Source organism: Salvelinus fontinalis, chromosome 10 (genome assembly GCF_029448725.1).
Source record: "Salvelinus fontinalis isolate EN_2023a chromosome 10, ASM2944872v1, whole genome shotgun sequence".
In the NCBI taxonomy this organism is placed as follows: Eukaryota; Metazoa; Chordata; class Actinopteri; order Salmoniformes; family Salmonidae; genus Salvelinus; species Salvelinus fontinalis.
In genome coordinates this window covers 889,892-910,607 of record NC_074674.1, presented here as the reverse complement: position 1 = coordinate 910,607, position 20,716 = coordinate 889,892, and the positions used below count along the sequence as shown (strand labels likewise).

The 20,716-nt window shown below is 39.9% G+C and overlaps 1 protein-coding gene across 1 annotated transcript in view; it reads right to left on the bottom strand.

The window, feature by feature from the left end:
• Positions 1-20,065, bottom strand: part of LOC129863329 (laminin subunit gamma-1-like) — a 29,423-nt gene extending 9,358 nt beyond the window's left edge. The window contains exon 1 of the mRNA XM_055935220.1: positions 19,494-20,065. Coding sequence (XP_055791195.1) covers positions 19,494-19,869 — 376 coding nt within the window. The 5' untranslated portion in view covers positions 19,870-20,065. The remainder of the gene's footprint in view (positions 1-19,493) is intronic.
• Between the last annotated feature and the right edge of the window lie 651 nt (positions 20,066-20,716).

The window sequence follows — 20,716 nt, the reverse complement described above, 5'->3', positions numbered from 1 at the left end:
CATCCTAAATATGTCTTGATAAGTGAACTGTAAAAATGTCTGATTATTGAACTGGATGTCGGTTATGTGTGTGAATCAGAGCACACATTATCTTTTGCATCAACCACCCTAATAAATGCATCCAAATAGAGCAGTGAATCCAAACCACTGGCTAGGAACACTAGCTTCCTTTGATTTGGTATTGTTTTTCTATACCACTCAGCATAATACCACCCTCATCCACTTTTGGTGATCTAGTAGGCAACAACAAGCAACAACAACCAAACTTCACTCTTTAGAGGGCCATACATTAATGTTGGTTCAAATCAATAAGGGTGACCTGAACTCTAGCTTTAACTGTATCCAGTAAGCATAACATAATTCACACAGTTTCCTATTCTACGGGCATAGTGGGAATGTATACTGTACAAGCGTATCATAATCATCATAGCATCTTGTTTGTGCTCCTCTTTTATATTTAGCTATGTGCTGAATGCCATTCACCTATTTAACTTTTTAGCCTATGAGCACGGCACAATAACGCACATTCCTCACGCTTGCTGTTTATTAACCTATTGGTACATACGTACAATCATCACCTTTCTCTCCCTCAACCAATGGGCGTAAATCTCGGGATGTATTTACATTTCAAACCTTATCTATGTTCTCTCACTTGCGTGTTACAGAAAAAGTTACTGACAACCTTCCACCTCCGCACAATCACCAGCTATAATGACCTAAAGGCCTGTCATAAGACATCCTTTCTCCCTGCGGGGGAGATTCGATGCCAGCAGTCCAGCAAACAGCTACCTGTCATCAGCATCTGGATACGAGGATCATTCCCAAAATATGTCATTTTAGATTCCGTATTTGTTGTTAACGCAGTTAAGCCTGTACTAAAAGGATTGAAGTATTCTTGGGCCTTATATATTGTTTGTTAAAAAACAATGTGTATGAGGCCTTAAGCCTTAAGCATCTATCAGTCCAAAACGTGTATGCCGTGTTGGTTGGGATTTTGGGGGAGGTTCGTGTTTGGGCTGTGCGTTGACCGCGAATGGTGTTCTCAAAGCCGCATCAAAATGGTACGCGGGACTATCCCTTCTCTGCGTCTGTAGACTGTGAATTAGGCTTAAATTGAAACCTTTTAGTAAAATAGCCGTCACCCTGATAGGAATATACAGCCTAATGACATCTGTCTACTCCTCTCTGCCAAAACATTAGCCATCTTCACAGTTAGACTTCCTCTCTTGGCTTTCCCTACTCAGCAACGCTATCTTTCACCACTCAAATAATTTAATTTACTCTCCGCATGCGGGGAGTTTAGTTCTGCTGGCACAGATAAAAAAGAGAAAGAAAAGGAAGAGGAGAATAAAATGTGTGAAAAGTTTGTGCGTCCCCTGTGATGATATTCAGTCTAATTGAGAAGGACATTAGTGTGTTTTTCTCTGTTACTGGTTGATGATGAGTCAGCTTTGTCAAACTTTCATCAAAAAGACCTGCATGTTTTCTGCAAGTATTTTAAAATCTGTATTTCCAGTTGACCCATTTAACCCATGGATCCCAATTTTTTTTACACTGAATATCAAATAATAATAAAATATATTTTTTGTGTTCAATGTTTATTCTGTGCTCTCAGAGAAGTAAACACAGCAACAGAGAACCACTTGAACTGAGTAGCTGAATCAAAATGACTGTGTTGAATAGGTTTTACCTTGGACCCCTCTCCAGCCCAGCCATCCGGTCATCACACAGCTGTGTGCTCCACCACGCTTGGGCCCTGATGTGTCCTGAGTGACCCAGACCTAGACTAAACTACATCTGAACAGTAGACTCAATATTTACCAAGCTACTCTGGATATTTACAGGATTCTCATATATGTCTGTTCGCTTTGAAAGTTTGGGGACAGTTAAAAATGTTTGGGTAGATTATCATTACTAAACCTGACAGGAATAACGTCACTGAATTATCTGTGGTTGAAAAAGAAAGTGTTTGACCCTGATATATGGTCTTTGGTCTGACTAACGTGCGATTCTGCCCTAGAAACACTTTAGCTTAATCTAGTTTTTTAGTATTGAAAGTATCTTGAAACCAGTTACATTTGTGAATGTAAACAGTAGTAGTTTGTTCATAGTTGTGTATATAGTATATAGCATAGTGCATATATATCCAGTAGGTTACTGTAAATGTACAGTAAAATATTGGCTGCACAGAAGCCATTAAATGACTGTAGATTTACAGAACCTTTACTGTAACACAAATGTACAGTGCATTACTGGAAGCACAGTAGTTAGTAAACTGTTGCAGAATTATAGTGCAAGTAGCTAGTGCCAACGTCAAGGTGTATTTCTGTTACATGTATTTGATTTAGGTATTTCCATACTTTTGATACCTAATATTTTGTCATTTGTATTTCACTGGCCGGCACTACAATTAATGAACCTATTTTTTGAGTTTAGCTAAAATATATGTATATCATATTTTTTTCCAATGCAAATATATACAGTACTTGGAAGTTACAGCATTCTCTGAAATGGTAACATAATATGTTTACTTGCTATGACTGTGGTATATTATTGTTAACCTTAGTTTAATACACTGACTGTAAGTCACTCTGGATAAGAATGTCTTCTAAATGACCAAAATGTAAAACATTTAGCTGGCAAAGAACCCTGCTGGGTATTATTCTAAAGACCTCCTCCCCAAACAAGGACAAATTTGATCAAAATACAAATAGTTTAGGGCGGAGCTCATTAGAATAATACCCAGCAGTGTGCTTTACAATTGATCATTTTTTACTTTTTAGGGCTAGGGGGCAGTATTCGGAAATTTGGATGAATGAACTGCCCAAAGTAAACTGCCTGACACTCAGGCCCAGAAGCTGTCACGGCCGTCGTAGGGAGGAGACCAAGGTGCAGCGTGGTAAGCGTACATTCTTCTTTATTTGAAAACAAACACTGAACAAAACGAACAAAATAACAAAACGAACCGTGAAGCTAATATGGATAGTGCAGACAGGCAACTAAACATAGATCAAGAACCCACAAAACCAAAAGGGAAAATGGCAACCTAAATATGATCCCCAATCAGAGACAACGATAAACAGCTGCCTCTGATTGGGAACCAATTCAGGCCACCATAGACATACATATACCTAGACTTAACAAAACCCCTAGACATACAAAAACCCTAGACAATACAAAACAAGCATACCCACCCTCGTCACACCCTGGCCTAACCAAAATAATAAAGAAAACAAAGATAACTAAGGTCAGGGCGTGACAGTACCCACACCAAAGGTGCGGACTCCCGACCGTAAACGTGAACTTATAGGGGAGGGCCCGGGTGGGGCCATGTATCGTGAGATTTTGAGTGAAAACCTCCTTCCATCAGCAAGGGCATTGAAGATGAAACCTGGCTGGGTCTTTCAGCATGACACTGATCCCAAACACACCGCCCGGGCAACGAAGGAGTGGCTTCGTAAGAAGCATTTCAAGGTCCTGGAGTGGCCTAGCCAGTCTCCAGATCTCAACCCCATAGAAAATCTTTGGAGGGAGTTGAAAGTCCGTCTTGCCCAGCAACAGCCCCAAAACATCACTGCTCTAGAGGAGATCTACATGGAGGAATGGGCCAAAATACCAGCAACAGTGTGTGAAAACCTTGTGAAGACTTACAGAAAACATTTGACCTCTGTCATTGCCAACAAAGGGTATATAACAAAGTATTGAGATAAACTTTTGGTATTGACCAAATACTTATTTTCCACCATAATCTGCAAATAAATGTATTAAAAATCCTACAATGTGATTTTCTGGATTTTTTTTCTCATTTTGTCTGTCATAGTTGAAGTGTACCTATGATGACAATTACAGGCCTCTCTCATCTTTTTAAGTGGGAGAACTTGCGCAATTGGTGGCTGACTAAATACTTTTTTGCCCCACTGTACATGTACTTAGACTTACCAAAACCCCTAGACATACAAAAAACCCTAGACAATACAAAACAAGCATACCCACCCTCGTCACACCCTGACCTAACCAAAATAATAAAGAAAACATAGATAACTAAGATCAGGGCGTGACAGAACCTAGGATAGGCATATGGTAGTATTGGATTGAAAACCCTCTGAAGTTTCTAAAACTGCTAAAATAATGTCTGTGAGTATAACAGAACTGATATGGCAGGCAAAAACCTGAGTAGAATGTATCTGGATTTTTTTTTTTAGGTCACAGCCCATTCAAATGCTTGTTTATGGGAGTTTCAAATGAATACCTCCCAGATTGCAGTTCCTATGGCTTCCACTAGATGTCAACATTCTTTAGAAAGTGTTTCAGGCTTGTTTTTGAAAAATGTTTAGTTTTTCAAGGTGGCTCTCATTTTGGACTGTAGTCTTGCGGCGTGTGTGGATGAGGGCGCGCACTTCATTATTTATCTCCGGTATTGAACATACTACATACTACAAGATGTAAGACACTTGTATGTTCATGAATGTTTAATATTACAATTTTGGTATTTTGAATTTCGCGCTCTGCAAATTCACCGGATGTTGTTGACGCTAGCGCCCCACCTATCCCAAAGAAGGTCATTTACATTTTGGTCATTTAGCATACATACATACATACATATAGTTGCCACTGCTAGAGAGAGACTGTCAACGAATACAGCAAAGAGCTGCTGTTTTTATGAGTGAGTTCATGTATATGTTTTTACTCAGCACTGTCAACACTTTGTATTCAACACTATTGTAAGCCATAAAATGTGTGTTCTTCCTATTTCCACTCAGCGCTACAACAAGCACTGCAGCAGTAATGAATGAGTTGGAAAGTGTATCTATAGACTTGCGTTGTTGTTGTTATTATTAGCGGCTTTGGTCTTTTTTAATTTCAAGGAATATTTCACTTTCTCTGTTCATAGGAGTAACAACATGAGTTTGTGCAAGAGGCGGAAATAATGCGGTGCGACTCGAGTTTCGCCATCAGCTGGAAGACGGTGTCCCTTCAGTCTGCTGCTCTCCTCCGCTGAGACTGACCATCAGATGCAGGCCCCATCAGCCCAGTAAAATAAAAAGCAAATTATTTAAATGTATGCTCACTCAGCTGTGCCTCACAAGTAATAGAACAATGGATCTATTACCAGCGTGATCGTATAGCCTACCTCAAATTTGGAAAAATCATTAAAAAAAAATCCCGAACAACAACACATTGGCAGGTAATTTCAAGCAAAGCCAGTATGTGGTGATAATGTATAGGACCTATAGCTTACTGCACAAACCTCACTGCTACTGTTGCATAGGCATACATTTCTTCAGTCATGTTAATTAAAAATCAGATCTATAGATCTCAGCATGCATTTTGACTCAGAAAGTGACCTTGACTCAGAAACGGTTTATGACCACTATCCTAAAGCAATGGAACTCCCTAAATCTTTCTCAGATTATTACCAATCCCACAAGGTATGACTCAAACACCCAGAAAAGACAACTTTTCTTGATGTTATCCTCACAAATAATCCTGATAGGTATCAATCTGGTGTTTTCTGTAATGACCTTAGTGATCACTGTTTCTCAGCCTGTGTTCGTAATGGTTGCTCAGTGAAACGACCTGTCCTAATTTTTCATAGACGCTTGCTAAAAGCCTTCCTTCATGACCTGGCCTCTGTAAATTTGTATAGAGTCAGCTTGATCCTCTCTGTTAAGACAAACACGCCCCCATAAAGAAAATGTGAATTAAAAACAGGTTCAGACCCTGGTTCGACTGTGATCTTGCAGAGTTACTCCACCTCAAGAACTGCATTTAGCGAAAGGCTCGGCACACGCATACTCAGACTGACTGGCTCTCATTCAGGCAAATGAGAAATACGTGCACTCAGGTTATCCGGAAGACCAAAGTTATTTACTTTACGGATCAGTTCTCTTTCTGAAGGGTAACCCCAAGAAGTTCTGGAAAACGGTTAAAGACTTGGAGAATAAACCCTCCTCCTCACAGCTGCCCATGTCCCTTAAAGTTGAAGACGGGGTTGTTACTGACAAGAAGCACATGGTTGAGCTTTTTAAATCACCACTTCATTCAGTCAGGATTCCTCTTTGACTCAGCCATGCTTCCTTGCCCATCCAACATTTCCTAATTTCCCATCCCTTATAATACGATTAGCCCCGATGCTCCTCCCTCTTTTTTCCTCTGCCCCGCTACAAAGTTTCTCCCTGCAGGCGGTCACTGAGTCCAAGGTGCTAAAAGAGCTCCTTAAACTTGACCCCCAAAAAGCATCTGGGTCAGATGGTTTAGACCCTTTCTTCTTTAAGGTTGCTGCCCCTATAATCACCAAGCCTGTCTCTGATCTTTTTAACCTGTCTCTCCTCTCTGGGGAGGTTCCCATTGCTTGGAAGGCAGCCACAGTTCGTCCTTTATTTAAAGATGGAGATCAAGCTGGTCCTAACTGTTATAGGCCTATTTCTATTTTGCTCTGTTTATCAAAAGTGTTGGAAAAACACGTCACTAATCAACTGACTGGCTTTCTTGATGTCAAAAGTATTCTCTCTGTTATGCAATCTGGTTTCCGCTCAGGTTATGGATGTGTCACTGCAACCTTAAAGGTCCTCAATGATGTCACCATTGCCCTTGATTCTACGCAATGTTGTGCTTCTATTTTTATTGACTTGGCCAAAGCTTTTGATACGGTAGACCATTCCATTCTTTTGGGCCGGCTAAGGAGTATTGGTGTCTCTGAGGGGTATTTGGCCTGGTTTACCAACTACCTTTCTCAAGGAGTGCAGTGTATTAAGTCAGAACATCTGCTGTCTCAGCCACTGCCTGTCACCAAGGGTGTACCCCAAGGCTTGATTCTAGGCACAACAATCTTCTCAATTTACATCAACAACATAGCTCAGGCAGTAGGAAGCTCTCTCATCCATTTATATACAGATGATACATGATACATATACTCAGCTGGCTCTCCCCGGATTTTCTGTTAAATTCTCTACAACAAAGCTTTCTTAGTGTCCAACAACCTTTCTCTAGCCCTAACCTTGTTCTGAACACTTCCAAAACAAATGTCATGTGGTTTGTTAAGAAGAAAGCCCCTTTCCCCACAGGTGTGATTACTACCTCTGAGGGTTTAGATCTTGAGGTAGTCACCTCATACAAGTACTTGGGAGTATGGCTAGACAGTACACTGTCCTCCTCTCAGCACATATCAAAGCTGCAGGCTAAAGTTAAATCTAGACTTGGTTTACTCTATCGTAATCGTTCCTCTTTCCCCCCAGCTGCCAAACTAACCCTGATTCAGATGACCATCTAGATTATGGAGACGAAATTTATAGATTGGCAGGTAAGGGTGCTCTTGAGCAGCTAGATGTTCTTTACCATTCGGCCATCAAATTTGCCACCAATGTTCCTTATAGGACACATTACTGCACTCTACACTCTTCTGTAAACTGGTCATCTCTGTATACCCGTCGCAAGATCGACTGGTTGATGCTTATTTATAAAACCCTCTTAGGCCTCACTCCCCCCTATCTGAGATATCTACTGCAACTCTCATCCTCCAAATACAACACCTGTTCTGCCAGTCACATTCTGTTAAAGGTCCCTAAAGCACACACATCCCTGGGTCACTTGTCTATTCAGTTCTCTGTAGCTAGCGATTGGAACGAGCTGCAACAAACACTCAAACTGGACAGTTTTATCTCAATCTCTTTATTCAGAGACTCAATCATGGACACTCTTACTGACAGTTGTGCTTGCTTTGCATGATGTATTGTTGTCTCTACCTTCTTGCCCTTTGTGCTGTTTTCTGTGCTCAATAATGTTTGAACCCTGTTTTGTGCTGCTACCATGTTGTGCTGCTGCCATTTTGTGTTGCTACCATGTTGTTGTCATGTTGTGTTGGTGGCATGCTATGTTGTTTTCTTAGGTCTCTCTTTATGTCGTGTTGTCTCTCTTGTCGTGATGTGTTTTGTCCAATATTTTTATTTAATGTATTTTTATTTTTAATCACAGCCCCCTTTCTCCTTTTGCCTTTTTGTAGGCCGGCATTGTAACTTGGAATTTGTTCTTAAACTGACTTGCCTAGTTTATTAAAGGTTAAATATTTTTTTTTTTTATAAATAATGTTTTCGATTTGACATTTGGTTTCAAAAGCAGCACAAAAAAAGAGCAAGTAAGAATGAACAGTTGTGGAAAAAGTACCCAATTGTCATACTTGAGTAAAAGTAAAGATACCTTAATTGAAAATGACTCAAGTAAAAGTGAGTCACCCAGTAAATACTACTTGATTAAAAGTCTAAAAGTATTTGATTGAAAATATACTTAAGAATCAAAAGTAATGCTCATTTCAAGTATCAAAAGTAAAATTATAAATAATTTTAAATTCCTTATTTTGGGCAAACCAGACTGCACAATTTTCTTGTTTTATTTCATGGATAGTCAGGGGCACGCTCCAACAACATAATTTACAATGAAGCGTTTGTGTTTAGTGAATCCACCAGATCATAGACAGTAGTGATGACCAGGGATGTTCTCTTGATATGTGCGGGAATTGGAAAAATGTCCTGTCCTGTTAAGCATTCAAAACGTAAGTACTTTTGTGTGTCAGGGAAAATGTATGGAATAAAAAGCACATTATATTCTTTAGGAATGTAGTGAAGTAAAAGTAAAAGTTGTGAAAAATATAAATAGTAAAGTACAGATACCAAAAAAACAACTTAAGTAGTACTTTCAAGTATTTTTACTTAAGTTCTTTACACCACCGAGAATGAACTATAACCTTTTAATTCTACCATGCAAATATACCGTACGTTATAGGGAAATAATGCACGCTCTAGAATGCCCTTCAAGCCAATCAGAAACAAATATTCAACAATGCCATGGTATAATTAAGTGAAAATGCCAGAGAAGCCGGTATTTGGAAGATATATTGGCACGGGTGTTTTTGCTTGGATGGCATTATTCAAATAATGATTGACATATTTCCCTTAACATTAATTGATGAATTTATTCATACTATTTCATCCATCACAAGATATAGTCCCGACACAAATCTAGGGTTGCTACCCAAGCTGGCTGGTAGTTCGTTCTATCGGTTCGGGTGATAGAGACGCAACCCATTTGTTCAGTCTTTTTGTTCTGTATCTATGGACATGACCCAGTCGTTCGTTCTAAATGTTCCATTTGCTATACTGGTTGGCAACGTTCTTATACCTTGCTTGCTAGCTAGCCGACCTCGGCTAACTTACGGTCATATCAAAAAGTGCAGCCAGAATAACAGCAAAGTAGCTGCATTTGTTTAAGCTGTTTTCTAGTGACATTTATTTGGATACTTCCATAACAACGAGCTAATGAGGCGCGATTTCGCCTGGCATAGAAAATGTGTTCTCTCGTCAGGACACTGTTGTTCAGAGGAGCTTGCCATCACCATAGCAACACAATCACTTCAAACTGAAGCTGGAAAGACTGCAAACTAGCTGCACATCGTTTCGTTTGACCTTTTTTTAATTGACATTTCTAAAAATGATGCCAGCTGATTCATGATTTCGACTGGCTGAGAAACGCTGCCTGCCTGTCTGTCTCGTCCCGACTCCCAACACGTCCATTACTATGGGACAGCTGGAGATTGAATTTGAATATTGAAACAATGTTGCAAATGTCGGACACACAGCAAAGCAAGGCTTATACAAATCTCCAGTGTAAAAAAAATTATAGTCTAAAAGAAACGTGAGATAATGTCTAGATGCTTTTCATAGTGGAGATCAAGTTTATAAAGTACCTGCCTGGGCTGATGGGACAGTGGATTGCGCAGTCAGATGGAACAGAGTAAATAGCCATTTTATCTTCATGGATTTAGCCAGTGGTAAACTTCTGGAACAGACACCTGCTGCAATGCGGTTTTAACAAATCAGCATTCAGGATTAGACCCACCCATTGTATGAGGTACTTTATTTTTTAAATTGTATTGTAATACAATTACAGCAATTGCTAAAAGTGAATATGTAATTATATATTACAGCGTACCAATGAATATTTGTTTTATATCACTTACACTTGTAGAGGCCTTAACAAAAGCTTTTAAACTGGCAGTGACTACAATGCAGAACACATCAAAAGAACATGGCTAAAAACAGAACCAATACATTTTTGAGAATTGCTGCAACTTTGCTCTGTTACATAGAAGGCACTCTCACTAATGGGTGCAACAAGTATAATCTCTTACAAGGCACACCTCAAAATGTGTCAATGAGCCGCAATAACACCACGCAACCACAAAATACTTTTGGCACTCCAAAATTACAGTATGGTACAGTATTCTGTGGGGGTGGTACTGAATTACAGTGAATTATTGGCAGTACAGTAGATAGTAAATGACTGTAGATTGACAGGAAAATGTTTTTAGAGTTACAAATTGTACCATTGTACCATAGTCTGTGGTACTGAATTAGAGTAAATTACTGGCAGAACAGTAGCAACTAAATTACTGCAGATTTACATGACAAATACAACAACAACAAAAAGTATGATACTGTATTCTGTTAGATACAGCATTCTCAGTAATGGGTGCAACAAATATAGCCTACTACAAGGCACGCCTCAAAATATGTTAATGCTACAGAGATTATTTTGCCACCCACATTTTCCCACAGTGCACCATAATTCACACTATGCTGCTGTAAATATACAGCAAAACAGCTAATACAGTACTTTACTGTAAATTTGTATTGTAAAATGACAACAATCGAGCCCCCATAATGCATTGCTCTTTTCAGCACTGTACTGTAATCTAGAATAACAGTAGCTAACTGTGAAAGTCTTGCTATAAATCTACAGCAATTTGTTACAGGGTAGTTTTCTCTTAGACTCTAATAAAACAATGCAGTACTATCTGTGAGTATTACTGTGCCAACTAAGGCAGACTTTTATCCTCTAACATCTGAGACAATGTTTCTTTCTTTTAACATCAGTTAATGGGAAACAGCCGCAGACAGAAAGCTGTGTTTGCTTGTGTGTGTGTGTGTGTGTGTGTGTGTGTGTGTGTGTGTGTGTGTGTGTGTGTGTGTGTGTGTGTGTGTGTGTGTGTGTGTGCAACAATCTGACTCGATTAAGTATCACCAGAAAGCCAAGCACTCTTCTTATTTCTCTTCTTCATGTTTTGTTTACTCTCCCCCTCCCCCTGCTATTCCAACCCCACTCCCATCCTCCCCCTACCTCTACACAGACACATTTCTGACCTGGCAGCACTGTGTCCCTGCGTCCTACTGGTGTGTTTCTCTGTGTGTATCGTCCTGGCGACCCTTCGGAGACGGAGGGGTCTTGTTTTGTTTGGAGGGCCAAAGGAAAACAGACAAACAGGCATGTGGAAGGCTAGCCCAGGCATGCCCCCCTTGCGGACCACAGATGGGACACGGTTGGGGTGTAATCAATATGGAGGAAGAAGAAACACTGTGACCCTGGTTTTGTGAGAAACACAGGATTGGGGGACTTCGACTTGAATAAAGGAAAAATGTTTTTACACAAACAACAGAAACCTCTCTCCAGTCCAGGCAGAGACAATTCAGAATAATAGAAACAGAGAGACAGAGTACCCAGAGGCTAAAGATTGAACAACGTGACCTTACAGTGTAATGTAGTATGGTCTTCCTGGACAAAGGCTCACATATTCAAACAGATACAAGACCAGGGGCTGTTGCGTTAGAATAACATATTACCACACATTCCCCAGCCTATTTCTCTGTCTGAAAGAACTAAACAGAGATTATGACCAACAAAGCCACAGAGCACTGCTCTCCTCCTTCCTCCTAGTAAAAATCCATACTTTCCTGCTCCCAGACCATATGATTTAAACGCTTCCTCCCTCCAGAGACAGTCAGTAATACTCTCTGACATTTCAAAGACCTGTCATCGGTTTCTCTATTGAAGCAAAACTCGTTTTTTTTTCATTCTCCGATTGGAATTTGTGTTACATCTACAATGGATAGGAAGTTAGTAATACTCAGGTGTCAGGAGAAATGATTCCCTGGCTGGTCTCTCTGCTGGATCTATCCTGTTTGACTGATGGGAGGAAAAGCTAGTCTTTAAGTGTATGTACTGGATGAATGCATCCCAAATTGCACTGTATTTTCCTATAGTGCACTACTTTTGACCAGAGCCCAATGGGCCCTGGTCAAAAGTAGTGTACTACAGAAGGAATAGGGTGCATTTGGCCTTAGAGCTCTTGAGGGACAAAGGTAGAGGTGATCATGTAACTTGCTTCCTCAGCAGTCACAATGTACTCTGACATGATTGATGGACACATAATCTCTGTCCTCTTATGTTAAACCCCATTATTATGTAAAAACATACATTTTGTGTTTAATGAGGATCCCCATTAGCTGCTTTTGCCAAGGCACCAGCTAGGTGCCTTGGCACCTGGGGTCCAAACAATATTAAGGCAATTACATCACAAAAAAATGAACAGAACAGTATTACACCACTATGCTACTACATATCTACATTTTTAATACCGTATTACAATGATATTACAACAATTCAACAATATTACAACATTATAACAAATGTATAATGTCATAATGTGATTATGTATATTGCCACTCCTATTTGCCAGCTATTCAATCAAAGCCGACAGGAAAGTGTGTGCCCTCAGGCATGGAGGAAAGCAAAAGAAATTCCACTTCCCAAGAATAGCGAAGCACCCTTTACTGGCTCAAACAACCGACCAATCACCCTGTTCCAACCCTTAGTAAACTTTTGTAAACAATTTTGTTTGACCAGATACAATGCTATTTCACAGTAAACAAATTAACAACTTAGCTAGCTAGCTTGTTCCAGTTTTCTTGTCATGAATGAAGCCGGTAGAGTACCTACCTTGTGGTATGGTTATGTGAAATGACAATATTTTCTTGCAATAACTACACATGTTTTATTCATGATTTATGCATACACAGTTTGGAGTGGATCACAGACCAACACTACCACCACGTTTGGTCTGTACTGCGAGGGACCACCGCTGATGACCCAATCTGCATCCATCATTCCTAACAAACAGCGCAGGCAGGGGTATTGAGGATGTGCAGCTTGTGTTTTCTGTTAAATAAATGTTGAGCAAAGATTGTCCTGCATTTGCATCTTTACAGAAAACATGATTGGAGCTCAGGATTTTTTTACTGAAATAGCAGAGATGTGCTTTGGAAATAGAAACTTGGATTAAATATGACGATGTTTGCCTTTAAATACCTTGTATAGCCTACTACTGAATATGGTGTGTATGTATACTTAGATATGTCACGTTGATGTGAAAGACAATGATTTTCGTCACCTGAACAGATGAAATAATTTGGGCGCTGGACATTTCATGATTTGGATTTAGCCCATTTTCGATCAGACATACTAGGATGATTCTTACATATCATGTAAACATATTGTAACAGCTGTCTAATGCTGTCTAATGAGTTCAGCGTTGAATGTAGACATAATAAATTTATTATGAATTTATTTGACAAGACGAACACTGACACGAACTAACAAAATAACAAACCAACGACGTAGACTGACCTGAACATAAGAACTTACATATAGACACGAAGAACGCACGAATAGGAAAGTCTAGCCAAACGAATGAACAAACGAAACAGTCCCGTGTGGTGCAACGAACACAGACACAGGAACAATCACCCACAAACAAACAGTGAGAACAGCCTACCTTAATATGGTTCTCAATCAGAGGAAACGTCAAACACCTGCCTCTAATTGAGAACCATATCAGGCAACACATTTAACCCAACATAGAAACACATAACATAGAATGCCCACCCCAACTCACGCCCTGACCAACTAAACACATATAAAAACAAGGAAAACAGGTCAGGAACGTGACACATATCTATCGATTTGATGATTTTTTTGGGGGAAACAAAGATACATAAATGATCAGGTAATGACTACAAATATAATACATTGTTGAAAATATGTGGATTTGTTCATGCCTAAACATAAAGGCTTCGACATGTCAGCATGTTGACACCCTTTCCGGAGTTAGAATATTCTAGAAAAATGTAAGCAGGTGCACATTCATCAAGTGTGTGTCTTGAATGTATCTCACCCAACTGTCTCCCTGGATACGGTAGCAGGGAGATTTCTGAAAACTGGATTTGATGCATGTAGAAACTGTTCCAATATGGGGAATATCCTATATCCAGATATGGAATTTTGCTAGGACTGTCTGGGAGTCGTCTGAATAGGGAGGGGAAAACGGAAAACTCGATGTTATCGACAGAGAAGTTTCGAACTCTCTTTCTTATTGGTCTACAAACTAATTTACCGCCTGGTGATGCAAAAACTCCATCCCACCAAACAGGCAGAAATTTCAGGCGGTCTTTCGCTAAAAGGGCATTATCATAATTTTCACAATGTCACAGAATTATTGAAACCTCATATTGGAAATATACAGTACCAGTCAAAAGTTTGGACACCTACTCATTCCAGGGTTTTTCTTTATTTTTTACTATTTTCTACATTGTAGAATAATATTGTAGACATCAAAACTATGAACTAATACATATGGAATCATGTAGTAAACACAAAAGTGTTTAACACATCAAAATAGATTTTATATTTGAGGATCTTCAAAGTAGCCACCCTTTGCCTTGATGACAGCTTTGCACACTCTTCGCAGTCTCTCAACCAGCTTCATGAGGTAGTCACCTGAAATGCATTTCAATAAACAGGAGTGCCTTGTTAAAAGTTATTTTGTGGAATTTCTTTTCTTCTTTATGTGTTTGAGCCAAACAGTTGTTTTGTGACAAGGTGGGATTGGTATACAGAAGATAGCCCTATTTGGTAAAAGACCAAGTCCATATTCTGGCAAGAACAACTCAAATAAGCAAAGAGAAACGACTGTCCATCATTACTTTAAGACATGAATGTCAGTCAATCTGGAACATTTCAAGAACTTCAAGTGCAGTCGCAAAAACCATCCAGCGCTATAATGAAACTGTCCCGCATGAGGACCGCCACAGGAAAGGAAGACCCAGAGCTACTTCTGCTGTAGAGGATAAATTATTTAGAGTTACCAGCCTCAGAAATTACAACCCAATTAAAGGTTTCACAGAATTCAAGTAACAGACACATCTCAACATCAACTGTTCAGTGGAGACGACGTGAATCAGTCCTTCATGATTGAATTTCTGCAAAGAAACCACTACTAAAGGACATAAATAATAAGAAGGGACTTGCTTGGGCCAAGAAACACGAGAAATGGACATTAGACTGGTGGAAATCTGTCCTTTGGTCTGATGAGTCCAAATTTGAGATTTTTGTATCCAGCCGCAATGTCTTTGTGAGACGCAGAGAAGGTGAACGGATGATCTCTGCATGTGTGGTTCCCACTGTGAAGCATGGAGGAGGTGTGATTGTGTGGGGGTGCTTTGCTGGTGACATTGCCAGTGATTTATTTAGAATTCAAGGCAACCTTAACCAGCATGGCTACCACAGCACTGCAGTAAAATGCCATCTCATCTGATTTATGCTTAGTGGGACTATCATTTGTTTTTCAAAAGGACAATGACCCAACACACATCCAGTCTGTGTAAGGACTACTTGACCAAGAATGAGAGTGATGGAGTGCTGCATCAGATGACCTGGCCTCCACAATCACCCGACCTCAACATAATTCAGATGGTTTGTGATGAGTTGGACCACAGAGTGAAGGAAAAGCAGCCAACAAGTGCTCAGCATATGTGGGAACTCCTTCAGGTGCATTCCAGGTGAAGCTGGTTGAGAGAATGCCAAGAGTGTGCAAATCTGTCATCAAGGCAAAGGGTGGCTACTTTGAAGAATCTAAAATCTAAAATATATTTAGATTTGTTTCATAATTTTGTTTATTACATGATTCCATATGTGTTATTTCATAGTTTTGTAGAAAACAGTAAGAATAAAGAAAAACCCTTGCATGGGTAGGTGTGTCCAAACTTTTTACCTGTACTGTATATAAAACACAGAAAAGTCATGTTTTGACTGCACTAGGCCTTTAAATATGAATATAGTGTTCTCTATTTTGTGTTCTAGGATGTGTTCTATTGGATGCATCTGTGTGTTCTCATGGTGGATTCCTCCCTGGACCACTTAATTAAAAGGTTCCCAGACAGAGCCTGAGCCTCACGGCTGTATGCTTGCAATTACTCCAACAATGTAACTTTAAGCCATGTCTGAGTGTGACAGTTGATTGGGGGGATGGCGGTTTCTGAAGAGAAGCTTTGAGTCATTATCGGAGGAAAATAAGTGTGCGTGTCTGTGTGTGTGTGTGTGTCATTAGTGGAAGAAGACAAAATGTTGAGATTTTGAGGGACAAATGTTCTGATTTTGATTTATTTCCCCCAGGGTGATTGGCACTTCATAGGATTATGTTTTACAGTTGGTGATTTGACTCGTGAAGTTATGAAGTCCTCTCTGTGAATTGTTAACCCTTAGCCTACAATTTCCGAGATCTAGCAGCAATCTAATTAACGTAATACAAAAATCCCCATAAAAGCTGTCTGTTTAAGCTAAAGATATATTTTGTTGCATGGGCTGTGTCTCAATCTACTCCATCCACTGATATCCCCCTTCCGCATCTGCAGTGAAAGGTGACAGAGCTAGAGTGGTGTTTGTCAGACCATGAGATATCCCGAAAATCGGTCTTCTCACAAAAACTTCGGTAGAACCCAAACATTTGTTTGGTCTACAAAAGTATTATTACCAGTCTACTGAAAGTTCTCTGTTTTGCTCTAGGATGCCCAGAAGCCTCATCTGACGGTCCGTGGTATCAGTGAAAAAATGTATGAAAGTATACAGTACTGTATAATGAGATAGTTTAGTGCCAAAATGAAGGGGTAAATACATGTAAAAAAAAGATCAAATGTTTCCTGTTCTCCCTTGTATACTTTTTTTGTAATTTAACTAGGCAAGTCAGTTAATTAAAGAACAAATTCTTATTTACAATGACAGCCTAGAAACAGTGGGTTATCTGCCTTGTTCAGGGGCAGAACAACAGATTTGTACCTTGTCACCTCGGGGATTCAATCTAGCAACCTCTAAATTACTGGCCCAATGCTCTAACCACTAGACTACCTATATATCTCAGACACAGAACAGACACTTCAGAACAAATTTCCTTTAGATAGATTTTTTATCTGTTGTTACATGTCGTGAATCTGTTATGCAGTGCATTTGTATGAGCTAACAGCAGTAAGGACAAAAATATATTATCATCTGCCAAAAATGTCTTTAATTAAGGGGTCTTAAAATTCAAAATCAAATACCTAAATGATCCTTGGTATGATCTTCCGTATAGCTTAGTAGAACCCCCCTCTTTCCCTGGCTTAACATATTTACTTAGGATTTCATTTGGTGAAGTCGACAGAACTGAAAATGGATAAATGCAACAAACATGTCTCTGTCGTTGGCAAATACAGTAATTTTCTGATAACTTAAACATTTATGACTCATTTCAGGAAACTAGGCGTATGTCGCGCATCACTACTTCAAAAGAGAGCCATTTGAACGTAAAATGTTTGGGCAGAAATGCCTTCTGGAACATGTGAACTTTCATGTGCCTTAATAACAAACTTGTATGCCATCTGTAAATACGAATAACATTGTTCGATAACAAGCCTAGTTGGTTTGCCACATAAAAAAAACAGCATCCTAGCCACGATTTGCTGAGATAATGAGTGGACTCGGCATGCCGAGGGATGAGTTCGGATTGGTCTGGCATGTAGCACGCTTTTTTGAAAGATAGCATGTAGTAGAACTGCATAAGTGTTGCTCGCCACCTTCTGAAGGACCGAGTTTTGAAATCAGTGGAATTAGAGTATGATAGCTAAGGAGATAGAGACAATTCTGCCGTTTGATTGCAAATATCCAGATGGAGTCGAAAAGAGAACACACAGAAGACTGTTGTATAAAACACCTGTCTCCGGATTACATCTTCAAACAAAGGGCAACCATGACATCCGTGACAGAGGGAGAAGCGTTCATCCATGTATATGGGTAAGATAGTCTAGCTAGCTACATTTTCAGATGTTGCACATTTCTAATTTTGTCAGGAAGTTGTTTTCATTTCATGTTAAAGTGTACTGTTAGCTAGCTAGCCAGCTCTGCTAGGGTGAGTAAAATTGTCAGAGTGAGCTGTTCTCTCATTTTCTTTCTATTGTGTTATTGACTGTACGCTTGTTTATTCCATGTGTAACTCTGTGTTGTTTGTGTCGCACTGCTTTGCTTTATCTTGGCCAGGTCGCAGTTGTAAGTGGGAACTTGTTCTCAACTAGCTTAAATAAAGGTGAATAAAATAAAAATAAAACATTTGTGTCTGGAAGTAGCTAGCAAGCTAGCCAATGTTTGCCAGTTAGCTTGGGTGCTTGACTGCTGTTGTTATGATCAGGCTTTCTTTTTTTATCAACTTTCAAAGCAGAATTACTTTCCCATTGTTCCTCAACTGTAGTGTATGATATACCATTTTCTAGCCCTGAGTTTCTACTTTTGTCCAATATGAAAAACACTTATTCAAATTGCTACATAAGACCGAATCGAGCCGATCGGTCACATTTACTCGAAAGGCACTCTGGGAAATATTTGTTGAAGGCTTTACACTAAGCAGTGTGTTCATTTAACACTTTTCCAGTGTCTATATGTGTCCACAGACTCCACACATTCAGTGTTGATTTAACACTCTGTGTTAATTATCACAAATATATATATATTTTTTTTTACAAAAAGTCAATTTTGATGCCCTGCTGTTCATCAAATGCAATTGCCATCTTAAATGATTAACCAAGATCTAACATGACCATTAAAGAACAATAGGTTATGACAATGACGTAAAGAGTAGTTTAATGCATGATGTAAAAACAAAAATCGGGAAAAAAAATCTTAAACAATAAAACAACATCTGTTTGGTTTATATTTTATTACTTTCCATTATTTAGATCGATAGATGTTAATGTTTAGCATGCTAAAAAATGGTCTTCAATCACTAAGTATTTCATTCTAGGCTAAATTGATATTAATGTATGAAAGCCCTCCAAACAATATGCAAATGATAATATATTTTGACTAATTAAATGCACTGTTATGTTTTTGGTTCTTCATCAAATATATAGCAGGCATCAAATAAATATTTCAAATAACTTGCATATATTCAAATACCTTCAAATATGATTTGCTTTTCTGAGACCTATATTTGAACATCAAAGGTAATTGTTGCCAGATTTTGACTTTAGCTGTTTCTCTATATTCAACTACTTTGAGTATTTGAAAAGTTGGTCTTTTCAAAGAAACTACACAATACCCCAAAATTCTGTCCAGATCTGTTGCAGGGTGAGGTTGCATAGTCACAGCTGGAGCTGGACTCATCAAACTCAACTAATTGTGAACATAACCTTATGAAACTGAATGCTGTTCTTCTTACCAAGGTGCAGGGTGAGGTTAACAGAGGAGGGGGTGAGAGAGTGAATGTGGGTCTTCCCAAGGTGCAGAGCGAGAGAGTGAGTTGTTCTTACCGAGGCGCAGGGTGAGATTCACAGAGTTAGGGTGCTGGACTCTGTAGAACATGGACTGGCTCTGCCACCAGGTGGGTTCCTCGTCCGTGTGGAAGTCCGTCAGTAGGCTGGCGTTGTGGCTGAGGCCCATGGCCGACACACTACAGTGGTGGCAGGAGCGCGTCGAGCTCGTCTGCATGCAGTAATCCTCTGGCGGTGAACCGCACACATTGGAAGCCATGATCGTGCGGTTAAAGGCTGCGTTCTCGAACTTGGGCATGCAGCGGCTAGGGACGCCCTCGTCGTCATCGTAGCAGGAGTCCATGGCCCCGTGAACGAAGGAGAGGGAGCAGAGAAGGAGGGCGAGGAGGAGTGGGGTGGTCAGTGGTATATCCATGACCAGGGAAAGTCACATAGAGAGACACACACACACACAAGGTCAGTTAAAATGTAACACTCACACACTCCTAAACACACTGGTAGAGTAATGCCGCAGATGTCTCAGAGAGGTCTATGTTCTTCTGTTTTCCCCCTCTCTTCATCTATGTCCTTCTCTCTCTTGTTCTCGCTTTCTTCTCCAACATATGTTCTCCCTCTGGGAACTAAGTGAAGTTACTGGGGGAACCCCTCTCACCAGGGATAGGAGGAGAGAGACATGGGAGGGAGGGACAGACAGAGGGATAAGAAAGAGAGGGAAGAGGGGGCATGTACACTCCCCCTCCTGCTGGCCACAGCAAGTACTACGGTCCCCAGTATAAAGATGCAGATTCACAGTAAAACCATGGTGATGTTCATTATGACACACTGTGGCAAAACGTATTTCTGCTTTAATTGGAATATTTCTGGCTCTTCCCTCCCTGTTTGACTCCATTTCTAAAAGTTGTCCACCGACATAGCCCAGGTGGTAGAAACTGCCTACCATTACACGTTTGAATAATGTCACAGCCGTGATTGAGACTGTTAAAAACCTTTCCATCGCACACTCTGTATTATACTAGAGAGTCTATGAGTACACAGGGTGCCTATACCACTGATGGAGAAATGCAGTATGATGATTATGGTGATGAATGTGTTGGTGGTTAGCATCCCAATGGGGATTCTGGTAAGTGCTGACTACAGTGAGCCTCTTCAGAAGGACTACAGAACCTACCTGTAACATAGAGACAGAAATACAGAAGACAGAGTGGAATGTGTGCAACCTGTTACGTTGCTTGAGGCTTATGGCGGCTCTGGAAAAAAAAATA